The sequence below is a fragment of the Nematolebias whitei genome, chromosome 11 (genome assembly GCF_014905685.2).
Source record: "Nematolebias whitei isolate Nwh7 chromosome 11, NemWhi1, whole genome shotgun sequence".
NCBI lineage: Eukaryota > Metazoa > Chordata > Actinopteri > Cyprinodontiformes > Rivulidae > Nematolebias > Nematolebias whitei.
Genome location: NC_056508.1, coordinates 39,931,195 through 39,943,127, shown reverse-complemented (window position 1 = coordinate 39,943,127; position 11,933 = coordinate 39,931,195). Strand labels below are relative to the sequence as shown.

At 39.7% G+C, this 11,933-nt stretch overlaps 1 protein-coding gene across 1 annotated transcript in view; it reads right to left on the bottom strand.

The window, feature by feature from the left end:
- The window catches only part of ano11 (anoctamin 11), a 17,163-nt gene extending 5,938 nt beyond the window's left edge, over positions 1–11,225 (bottom strand). The window contains exons 1-17 of the mRNA XM_037684347.1: positions 11,091–11,225; positions 10,108–10,231; positions 9,841–10,034; positions 9,643–9,750; positions 8,118–8,254; positions 7,983–8,040; positions 7,801–7,911; positions 7,563–7,728; positions 6,985–7,075; positions 5,853–5,949; positions 5,624–5,767; positions 4,651–4,788; positions 2,291–2,389; positions 2,020–2,122; positions 1,551–1,662; positions 1,411–1,465; positions 1,163–1,260 (exon numbers count right to left, since the gene is read on the bottom strand). Coding sequence (XP_037540275.1) covers positions 1,163–1,260; positions 1,411–1,465; positions 1,551–1,662; positions 2,020–2,122; positions 2,291–2,389; positions 4,651–4,788; positions 5,624–5,767; positions 5,853–5,949; positions 6,985–7,075; positions 7,563–7,728; positions 7,801–7,911; positions 7,983–8,040; positions 8,118–8,254; positions 9,643–9,750; positions 9,841–10,034; positions 10,108–10,231; positions 11,091–11,225 — 1,970 coding nt within the window. The remainder of the gene's footprint in view (positions 1–1,162; positions 1,261–1,410; positions 1,466–1,550; positions 1,663–2,019; positions 2,123–2,290; positions 2,390–4,650; positions 4,789–5,623; positions 5,768–5,852; positions 5,950–6,984; positions 7,076–7,562; positions 7,729–7,800; positions 7,912–7,982; positions 8,041–8,117; positions 8,255–9,642; positions 9,751–9,840; positions 10,035–10,107; positions 10,232–11,090) is intronic.
- Positions 11,226–11,933: the final 708 nt, after the last annotated feature.

Genomic DNA, 11,933 nt, shown 5'->3' with positions numbered 1-11,933 from the left:
TATATGTATATATAAATACTAAAATAAACTACTACTTACTACTTGTACTACTATTCCTACTTCGCAGTTTTTCACTTACCTCAGGGTACGGATCCCCTGTGAAAAACGAGGGACTGCTATAAATGTTGTTTAAAAATAAATAAAAATCTGACCTGACCTGAGGAGGAGGCAGGACTGACCGGCCGTTTGAAATAGTTAAAAAAAATGTCCAGTTAAGCTCAGAAGGATCAGCTGATCACCGGCCGCACCCTGCTGTCATCTGCGGTGAAGGAAGTTGCAGCATCTGAACTAAAGCCGAAGCGAGCAGCGCGTTCAATTAAAATTTCCTTGTTCTATATTTTTCCAAATAATTTTGCTCTGCAAATATTTTTGTTCATCTGTATAATAGCTTGTTGTTAGTGTTGTTGTTTTTTTAGGCTATTTGTTTTGTATGTTAATATCCATTTGGCGAAACAAGAAATCTAATATCTTCCTTTCTTTGAAATATGTTTTTTAAAATATCATGTCAAACTGATTTGCTTACAAAAGCAGTAAAAGCTTAATAAAAAAAAGTAAGTTTTTTTATTATTTCGTTTTTGGGCATGTAATTACAGTTAATCCGCCGGGCCGGATTTCCAGGTAGGCTACCATTTTTTAAATTAATTTATTCTTTAAACCAGCCATGTTACAGGCACGGTTCAGAAAAAAAAATAAAAATGTGCATGTTACTGATACGTATTTAATTAACGTTAAAAAAAATCTTTCTGTGTAAATATCTCAAGTTACAATGTAAACACCTGCGGCTCATACACAAGCACGGCCTAGATATGCAGAAAATTATAATTATTTTAATTAGTGGGCGCAGCTTATATCCGTGTGCGCTCAATGGTCTGGAAATTACGGTCGATTGGTTTGACAGCACCACGGTGGGGCAGTGGTTGGAGCTGTCGCCTCACAGCAAGAAGGCTGCAGTTTTACCTCCAGGTCTGTGTGTGTGATTTGTATGTTCTGCTTATGTGGGTTTTCTCCAGGTACTCTGCGTTCCTTCATGTATTTTAGTTTAATTGGAAACTAAACTATCCTTGGCTGTGAGTCAGTGTGTGAATGTGTCCCTGTGAACAAACTTGCGACGTGTCCAGAGTGTACCCCGCCTCTCGCACTTCTAGAAAAAGACGGTACGTACGGTAAAATAAACTCCTGGACGTTGTTGATGAGCTGCTTCCCCACCATTATGATGAAAAGCTGCTCAGCCAGTTCGATGAGGCAACCACCAGGACCACACTGTAACCATCAAGCACACAAATATAACTCAGCTGAGCCACTTTGTTGTTACAGTTTTGAATATGCAATACCATAACAATCACTTTCTCTATGAATTTACAAAATAACAGCCAGATGTAGGAGCACAGATGAAAAAAAAAAAGAGCTTACGTCTTCATTTCTCATCCCAAACAACGTTCCGTAGTTTGAAGGATAACCCACAAACCTAATCGTACAAAAAGATCAACAATTATTGTTATAATGCGATCATCGTTTTCACGTATGATTCCTGTGGCTGACCTACGTCTCACCTTCCTTTGAAGAAAGCCACGTAGAACGGAGACGAGTAGAAGTTGACAAACTGGAAGATGAAGACTTTGAAGGTGAAAGCGTTGTCGTACTGGGTTTGAGTTCGGTGCATTTCTGCAACACAAATATAAACGTGATGTTAAAGAAAACGTCGTATTTTCATTCTTGTCTTTTTTTTCCCATCAGGCTGCACCCATCTGCAGAAGTTTATGCCGTTTTTTTAAACTAAATATCTGGATAGTTCAGGATTTTTTGCGTTAGATAATAAGCTTCCAGCATTATTCCATTAATATATCAAATAAACCTTTGCAGCAAAAACTGGCTTTTGTGTCAATCTAAATTCATATTCAATATTTTAATTGCATAGCAGAAGAAACCACTAAAGGGCACAAAAGGCAGATGTTTAGTCGATTTGATTTTGTGAAAACCACCATAATTTTTAAAGGTTTCCAGAACAGAAGTGATTCTTACCCCATTTGGTGAGCTGCTCAGCTAATGCAGTATAAACCTGCCCCATCAGCAGGATGAGGCCCAGGTTTACGACGCTGCTGGAGATGTTGGCTATAGTCCCTGCCTGGAGAAGAGGCCACATCAGCAGACATGTAGACAAACATCAATGTGCCTTCTGTCATTTTCTGTTATCGGCTGTTATCTGATGAATTTTCTCTCGATTTGTTAAAGGAAAAACATGAACTATTTCTGATAACAAATTAAACCTACATGTCTACTACATGCAGAATACCTCTGTTCGCAGCACAGGACTCCCCGTATGGTACATCATCACGCTGATGATCCCACGGCACACCACTACTGTCACCAGGAAGATCATCACCACACAAAGCTGAGAAGGAGAAACGAGAACGGAGGAAAAATTTCCACCTGAAGGATTGGTGGTATTGTTGAAGTTCAGAATGTTCGTGGTGACAACTAATCCTTTGTAGTCATCTGTAAAGCAGCTTTTTTCACTGATCCAACCCCACATTGCTGTTTGAAAACTCCAGCCTCCTCCACCTTTCCTCAGGGGAATCTTTTGAAAATATTGGCTTCACTTTTCCTGAACACAAATTTACTGCAGGGAGCAAAAGCTGCAAGAGCCTTTACTCCCTGCAGTAACTCTTTATAACACATTTTTACAGCACATATTCATCCTGTGGGTTTGACTGACCGGTATATTTTATTTTCTATTTCTAAAAGCGAACTTGTGCTCAAACTGAATCACAATAGTGTGAATGTTTATGAAGCATTCACACTATTGTGAGCCATTTTTCTTCCTTCAATATTTTGGCATCTTTCTCGATCCAGTATTTTTGTGATATTTCAACAAATCATAAATCAAAAACATTCAGCTCTTTCAGGACAATCCTGCTATGAATTTTGGTATTGGTGCAACTTTAGCTTTTTGAAATATTTAGCCTTTTCTGCCACATTTGTTTCTCATAGAAAATGAATTTAGCTCATTTCACATCCTTCACATCTTTAGATTTGTTTACAACATTTTACTGCACCTTTCACATTTTGTTCAGTTCAGCTTCTTTCAGCTTCTTTGTGCAAAGTTTAAAAAAAAAATTCAGCTACTTTCAGCTAATTTCAGCTGATTTTCAGCTGTTTGTGCTCCTTTCAACTTTATTCTGTTAACTACAACATTTTTGTGCTTCTTCTAACTTCTTTCTGCTAATGTCAGCTTGTTATGTTCCTTTCAGCTTATTTCTGCAAGTTTCAACTACTTCTGCTATTTCAGCTACTGTTTAGCTGTTTTTATGCTAATTTTAACTTGTTTAATGAATTCCACATTTTTGTACTCATTTAAACTTTTTTCAGCCTAATTCAGCAAAAATGTTCTCTCTCTACTTCCTTCTGGTAATTTAAGCTTCTTTCTGCCTTTTTTATAGCTACTTTTCAGCTGTTTTTGTGTGTGTGCTAATTTTAGCTTTTTTTCAGATAATTTCCACTTCTTTGTGCGGAGTTCTGCATCTTTAAGCCTAATTCGACAAAGGTGTTATTTCTGCTTTGTTCTGCTAATTTACACTTGCTCTATCTTTTAAGCTATTTTTTTTTTTTGCATTTCTTAGGTATATTTCAGCTGTTTTCAGATAAATTCAGGTTTTTCATTGTAATTTCTGCTACCTTCAGACTAATTAAATTATGTCTGCTAATTTAAGCTTGTTATGCTCCTTTCAGTTTAATTATCTAGATTCAGCTATTTCTGCTATTTCCACTATTATTCAGTTATTTTATGCTAACTTTAGCTTTTTCAGCTAATTCCACATTTTTCTAGTCATTTCAACTCTTTCCACTTCCTTCTAGTAGTTTACGTTTCTTTCTGCATTTCAGCTACTTTTCAGTCTTTTTTTTTTTTTTTGCTAATTTCAGCTTTTATTAGCTAGTTCTGCTAAATTCTGAATATTTAAACCAGTTTCAGCAAATATGAATTCCCTCTGACTTCTTCTGCTAATTTAGGCTTGTTCTTCAATTTCAGCTACATTGCAACATGTTTTTAAGCTAATTTCAGCTGTTTCTCAGCAAGTTCTTCTGCAATAAGCATGCAAACTGCATTTTCGCAGTAAATGCAATTTATCTAGTTAGCACATTGCATGCTGTATCCACAAGTGTGATTTTGATGGACTTTAGGGTCTACCGCGCTGCGCTGTCAAATCTTTAACACCGTCAGTTTTGTCAGGAGGAGGATGGAGGACACTGGATCTTCTTTTCTGTGTCTGAGTTACAGAGTCTGTCTAAAATCATCCGGTCGTATTTAAGCCTGCGGGCGCACGACCTGGTTTCAGCGTCAGAGAAAGGTTTCAGTTTCACAGCAGTGTTTGTTTGGCAGAACAGATGGCAGGTGTCCGAGCCCTCGTTGTATTGAAGCTTATTAAAAGAAGAGCTCAAGAGACGCCAAGACTCTTCACTGAATAGTGTAAAAAAACAAAGTTAATTTTTTGTCAGATTGGTGAAATACTACTGTTTGCGTAAACTACAGGACGTACTTTACGACATAAAAACAGTCAGATTGGAGTTCACAGTGATGTAACAGTACAAGAATTGTCTTTGTTACCCCGAGTACTTGATACACCATCATCTCAAACAGCAGCGGGTGTGACTCACCATCAGTATGATGACCATGGAGCCGGTGAACATACGGGACAGCCTCGTCTTTTCTGGAAAGTAGGGTTCTTTGACCCCCGTTACGGGATTTTGCTCCATCATCGGGGCCGTGGCAGCAAACTCTGGCCGGGGACGCTCCTGACAGAAAACAGTAGGTTTCTTTATAATGTGTTTAAACAACATGTGTGTTTTTGCTGTAAGTCTGCAGCATTTTTCTTTGTTCTCAATAAGAAAGGTTCACAAACATCAACATTTTGAGTAATCCTTGAAAGGAAGCCACAAACCTATTCAACTTTGTTGCTCAATTCATAAAGTTATCAACTCACAGCAATCAAGATTCAAGGTGGCTTTATTGTCATTCGCATCACATTTCATTTCACATGAAGTGGAATGAAATTGTGTACTCAAGGTCCCAGTTACATCCAGAAAGGAACAGATGCAAGAATCTAAAATATACTTATATATATAATTTGGGGGAGTGGTGGCGCAGAGGTTAGAGAGGTGGGCCTGTGATCCGAAGATCGCCGGTTCACGCCCCGGCCCCGACAACATCAAAATTGTGGGTGGGGTAGGTGAAACACCCACACTTGCCCCCACCCTCATTCGCCCCACTCTGGGCCCATGAGCAAGGCCCTTAACCCCCACCATGTGCTCCCTAAACAGGTCTCTCTTGAAAATGAGTTCTCGTGGCTCAATGAGACTAACCTGTATAAATAAAGGCTAAATGAAAAAAAAAAATACGCTAAACAATATTAAACAGCAGTCTGAATATGAGTCTGTCGTGAGCAGATGGGTATGAATACAGCAGCTAAGAAACCAGCAGCATGGATAATCAGCAGCATGGATAATCAGCAGCACGGATAATCAGCAGCACGGATAAAGTGTCAAATCTCCACATCAAGTTAAATCAGTTAAGGATTCAAATACATCAATCTGCTGATGTTCATATTAAAGCAACAAATAACCCTGATACCTCTTCCTCGTGGAAGTCCATGCAGTCCCAGTGATGAGCCAGAGTCGCCATCTTTCGTTTCCAGTACTCCAGAAAGGTTACAGCCCAGAAGGACATGAACACGCTGAAGAACACGGTACCTGGGTGGTCAAACAGGTACCCCAACTGCAACACAAGAAGTACGACTCAGCTTCCAGCCGGTGAGTCTGCACCAAGTTGGTTTCCAGTAAAAACTCTGGGTGTGGGTTACCTTAGCCATGGTGCAGATCTCAGACATGTTCCAGGCCATGCATGTTTTACAGAGTGGACACATCAGGTAATTAGCTCCACTCTTACAAATGTCCTCACTGTTGACACAAACAGGTTGTTACCGTATGTCTGGATAAATATGCCCAATGTACTCACAAATGTTCAACTGAGAGCTAATCAATTTATTAGATCGCCTAAAAACTTTCCCCCACTAAAAATAGTTGCTTTGAAAGTTAAATAAAATATAAAACCTTTAAATTAGTGTGCCTGCTTGCTGCAGGAAAACAGACACTGAGCTTTCGTTTACAACTTTTCTCAGCCGAGTTTTTTAAACTCAAATAAAAAGTACAAAATTTCCATCAACGGAGCATTTCACTACAGTTTAAAAGTTTGCTAACACAAAAGCAACAGAACACAACTAAAGTATCGAACATCTGATTATATTTGTAACTGAGAAAAAGTTTGCGTCAAACAAAATAATTATTCTTTAGTGGACAGCGTCAACAAATGTGCAACATTTGGTTACTTTTTTCTCAAAGTTATTTGTGTAACTTTATTTTCTTTGAATAATTGCAATTAAAACACCAAGTTATGAGATGTCTGTCAATAATAACAATTCAACAAAGTAAAGGCAAAAAAATACATAATAATGCATATATTTATAGAAGTATACTCACTTCTTATGAGACATAAATCATTTGTTTTGTTGGTACAAAAGAAATATTATAGCCTTTAGAAATGTATAAATGTAATAAACCTGTCACAGACTTTATAACTACGTAATTATGGAGCTTGTTGTTATTACAGAGTAAAATCTGCTTTTGCAGAATTGCACTTATTCATACTTATTTTTAAATAAAAACAAAAAGATGAGTTTATTTTCCCAGAAGTCATAGCATCCCTCAGAGGAAAAGATGCTGTGTGTTTATTTCCTCTCTTTCTCGGTGCATCAATAATAATCTCATAACTGCACAGTAAGTGCTGAACCTTGCAGCTGCAAATGCATCAAATCTAACCTAACTGCTGTTTATTTGCAGAAAAGAGGACGGCGTTCTCAGCTCAGGTAAATACTGCAGTCAGATTTATCTATCTGTATTTTAAATGTCTTTTTTTTTTTTAGTTTGCAGACTCACGCTGGTGTGTTGGCCCCCATGGTCATGACTCCAGACACAAAGATCAGGGTTCCCACCACAGCTGCCGGCAGCAGCCAGGCTGTGTAGAAACCTGCAGGGACACAGAGCTTCATTAGTCTGCAGCTCTCAGCTGTGATGGTGGTGGTGGTGGTGGTGGTGGTGGGGGGATAGGCTATTACACCACCCGCCGCACTAATGCTGCACACATCGAGCTGGAGATGATGGTTCTAATGATGTTTTCTGCTGCCACTGTGCACGCTGCAATTATCTCTTTGTTAATGGTACCAGCTCCCATGGAAAACACTCACATCTGGAAATAAAGTAAATTCTGTGGAAACAACTGTATATACCAAAAAAGAAAGGAAGGGATGGAGGGAGGAAAGAAGGAAGGAAGGAAGGATGGAAGGACGGACAGACGGAAGGAAGGAAAGATGGATGGATGGATGGACGGAAGGAAGGATGGATGGATGGACACAAGGAAGGATGGATGGATGGATGGATGGACAGAAGGAAGGATGGATGGATGGATGGATGGACAGAAGGAAGGATGGATGGATGGATGGATAAAATAAGTGTACCCAGCCATGCAAAGTAGAGTGCAATCTTCTCTCCGAAGTACTCCCTGATGTGGTCCAGCGGTTGGTACTTGTACCATTTGCACCAGCGGGCCCAGTAGTAGAACAGAACCTGCCTCTGGTTCAGCTCGTCAGGACGGATCTGGTAACTCGGCAGCTGAAAAGGTCCCTGCAGGAACCAGAACACACATGGTTGGTGAAGGAAACGACAGGGGCCAAAGAGCAGCTAACAGTCCTGCACCTCGTGCAGAGGATACGCTGCAGTGTAGGCGCCTTCACTCAGCAGCCGCTCCACACCAACCTCAGCCTTCTTCCTTTTGCCGTAAACCGTCTGAGCTAAAACCTCATAAACCTGAAAAATACAAAACGCTGTGAGCTCTGTGAGTAAAATACGCAGTCCATAAGCTTTGTCGTGTTTCTTACGATACGGTGTCTCTGTGTGTTCGTGAAGTACATCTCACGGTCTTCAGAGCCAAGAAATCTAAAGCGAGCAAATTATCTTTAAAATACATTTACATGATATGATCTCACCGTTCACTGAAGTGTACCTGAGCTCACCTGCTCATCTTGGACTTGCGAAAGGCACAGGTGTAGTAGTCCAGCGGCCTGTTTGGCACCGACTCCATCATGGCGTTGGGTATATAGAGTCTGTTTAGCACCCCAGCAGATGTGTTCAGGTCCAGATGTTGCTGAGCCTGAATGAAAACACAATAAATACATTTTAGAACCTTAATTGTTACTTTTTATGAACACAAATACATTGTTAATAATAGGCCCTGTAGTTCAAGTATGATAAAAAATAAATAAATAAATGGTTGGTCTTTTGCTTTGAATCCAATCTGTGCACAAATAAAAACATAATAACTTAAGTGATAAAAATCTCAGTTAAACTGAAGAAAAAAAAGTTATTCAAACATGTAAAATGTTTCAATGTCTACATTTGATTGAAACTTGCTATAAAAGGGACATTGATGTGTTGGTAATTTATTGACAACGTATCCAAAAGTGGTTCATATGTTTAACTTAAAATTTCAATTTTTTTATGGTAATCCCAGAAAGAAAAAAAAAACATTCTTACAGAAGTAAAATGGAAAGGTCACCCACTACGTAAACAGCTGTAATTAAATAAAAAAATTATGATGTTAATAATTGTAAAGATGATCGAGATTTTCTTGTCTATAACATAGAAAATTAATAAATTCTTAACAAATTTGGCCGAACTGGTCCAAAGCTGAAACGAGTATGAGGTCAGAGTGATCTCTGGGGTTCGGCTGCTCTGAGCTGAAAGCAGGTGATTCGGCTGTTAAAACCCCAACATGTGCTCAGCAGCACCACGCAGTCAGTAAACGCAGCTCGTCTTTAAAAACGACAACAAGGAAAAAAAAAAACGAGATCCAGAAAATTCCCCTGCATTGACGAACCAACAAACTGTGATTTTATTAATTTAAATGTTGGATACGTTTTATAAATCATAGATGTTTTGTCCTCCAGGCTAACGAGTCAGCATAGTTGTTTTTTATCATTGCACAGATAAAAAACCTTAACTTTTAAAAGGTTGGGCTGCTTTGTTGTAAAACATGGCCTAAAATATGGAGGATGGAATGGGACAAAATTAAATAAATAAATGTATAATAATGAACTGTATCATTTAATTATTCAATACAATCATTAAACATTCAAATTATTAAATACACAATTAATTAATTAAATGTCCCATGAAATAAATACATGTACCTTTTAAATTATTTAGAGTTCTTTAATTTCATCACATTCCACCTTCCAAAGTCGTCATGAAATTATGTTAACAATGTATTGAATAATTAAATGATACATTTCATTATTATTTATTTATTTACCATAATTTTGTCACATTCCATCCTCCATACACCTGCTCTCCATTAATTAACACAAGAGGAACTTACACTGCCTCCTAGAGGACACAAAGATTCTGCTTATTTTCAGCACAATTATTATTATTATTTAATGTATCCCAGCACCGTAGATCCATATGTGCTAAAAGGTGAATGCAGTTAATGTCATCAATAATTAAATGATCACATATTGAATATTAAGCATCACTGACCTGCAGTGGAGCTCGAAGAGACAGTTCTTCAGCATAATAAACCAGAACATCCCAGGGGGCACTGATTTTAAGAAAGTGAATCGTCTTCTTCTCGTTTGCGGTTTCCTCCTAAAGAAACCAACACAGAAGTTGTTGACTGACGAGTATAAAAATACATATATTTTAATTTAAAACGTAATCAGAAATAAAACGGGGAACCTTTTCCATGAGCAGTCCAGCACTTTCCAGATTCTGAACAAACTTCTCTCTCCACTGAGCCAGCTGTGCTTTCCTTCGCTCGGATCTGCTGCTCTCCTCAGGGGGAAGGAGTTCCCCCTCTCCACAGACCACCTCACTTTTCCCCTTCCCTCGCCGCTTCCTCCGTGATCGGATCTCCCACACCAGCACGAAGTCTAAACTCAGAGAGAAGGTTGAATGGATTGTTTGGCCCACAGGTGTGCTACAGAGCGAGGTGCTCCTGCCTACCTATTTTAGTTCTTCCATCTCTGAAGTAGTTCTCCAGCTGGGAAACTGGTTGGTTATTTGTACTGCTGTGCATAACGACCGCATCATCGCCATGACGACCTCCATCGGCAGCTGCAGCAGAAAGCTGGAACAGACAGCATGATTTCGTTATCGTTATCAAAATGTGCCGTTCAGAAACAAGCTGCTGCAGAAAGAATTTCTTCAGCTCTGCACGTGAACATTTAATTGCCTTTTTGATGAGCTCCGACCACAAACTCTTGTGCAACACTGCATCACATAAAAGCCTTCACTGTGCAGCAACGAGCCCAGAAGGACGGGACAGATCGCTGAGCGTTTTACAACAAAGAAAACAAGCTTCCAGGACAGTCAAATGTTTCCCACAAGCTAATTCTGTCTCCTGCTCTGCTCCAGTGGACGTCACATGAAGGCCAAAAGCTTCCAGGACTCACCTCCACATGCAACATCTGAGTCACTCAAAGTAGGAACGGAGCCGTTTAAAGGCCGTGCACTGAACAGGCAGCAGAATAAAGGGTTGCAAGCTCAATCATCCAGGTAGACAACAACAAAAGATGTTAAATTATGTCATCTGGACCAGTTTCATAAGTAAGAAATGTTTCGTCCCCACATCCAGAGGACTTCTTCAGTCTACGACCTGCCAAAAAGATCTGTCCCATAGGTAGTAGCCTTCACTGCTGTTTCAAGCCAATCTCCTGTGTGAATCTCAGAAGTAGGCACATGCAAACAGGGCCCACCCGTCCAAAACAATCAATCATCGTGTATTATAATCAAATGTTTTAGGCCACATAGTCAACTTGCTACTCACAGAATCAGCCTGAGGACAACCAAGGCCAAAGTGCTTCAGAAAAACAAAAGAGTTGTAAGCTCCATCATCCAGGTAGATAACAGGCAGCAGGTTTTTCTGACATGATCTGTGAAGAGAAAACCCTGCAGCAGTGGGGGGACAAAAGTAAACCAGAGCTTACGTATCGAGGGGGGATGAAGCTCCCGTTCTGCAGGCTGCCGTAGCCGTCTGTGGTTTGGGCTTCACCCCTGCTGTCCAGGTCCAGGAGGACTTCTCTGTCTTCCTTCACCACATCAGAGCTCTTTTTCACCATCATGATAAAAAAAGGTGCTGTGGTTTAAAAAATACAGAACACTGATAAATCAGAGAGAAAAAATGCACACCGAACTTGTCTTGGAGGTAAATATAAATATATATTTAAATGTACCTTTGTGGTGATGGACACTCAGCTGCTGGTGAAGTCTGGGTTTGCAGCAATCTGTGCTTCTCTTCTCCTCTTCCTCTTCTTTATCTCCGGATCCATCGGGCTGTCTGGCTCCACTGCATCAGCCGAGGAGTACCGTAATGGATGTAACATGCAGGCAGAGGCTCACTGCGCTCTGCTGCAGCTCAGCTGGGAAAAGACGGCACATCTGAGCACCATAAATAATGAAATGTTCAGTCAGGAGCAGAGCAGGAGAAACTCTGAGCTCTCAGTCAAAACAGCTGTAGGGTTATTATATAAGTAGTGTGTGTGTGTGTGTGTGTGTTTCTTATTGTGACTCTAATGATTGTTTCCTCGTCCAAACAAGCCGTTCTACATCCTCCTTGCATTTGGCTTTGAAGGCTACAAAAATGTACATAAATTATTAAGAGCAACGGCAGGAAAAGCTCCACCCTGCTGGGATGGTTTATTTTCTTCACAGGCACGAGATAAAATAAAGAAAAGAAAAGGAATATCTTAAAAGTGATATTTAAAAAAGGAACCCAGGCATAAATTATTTTGATTATGTCAGTTTTATGTTGCATTTACAACAGAGCTGGG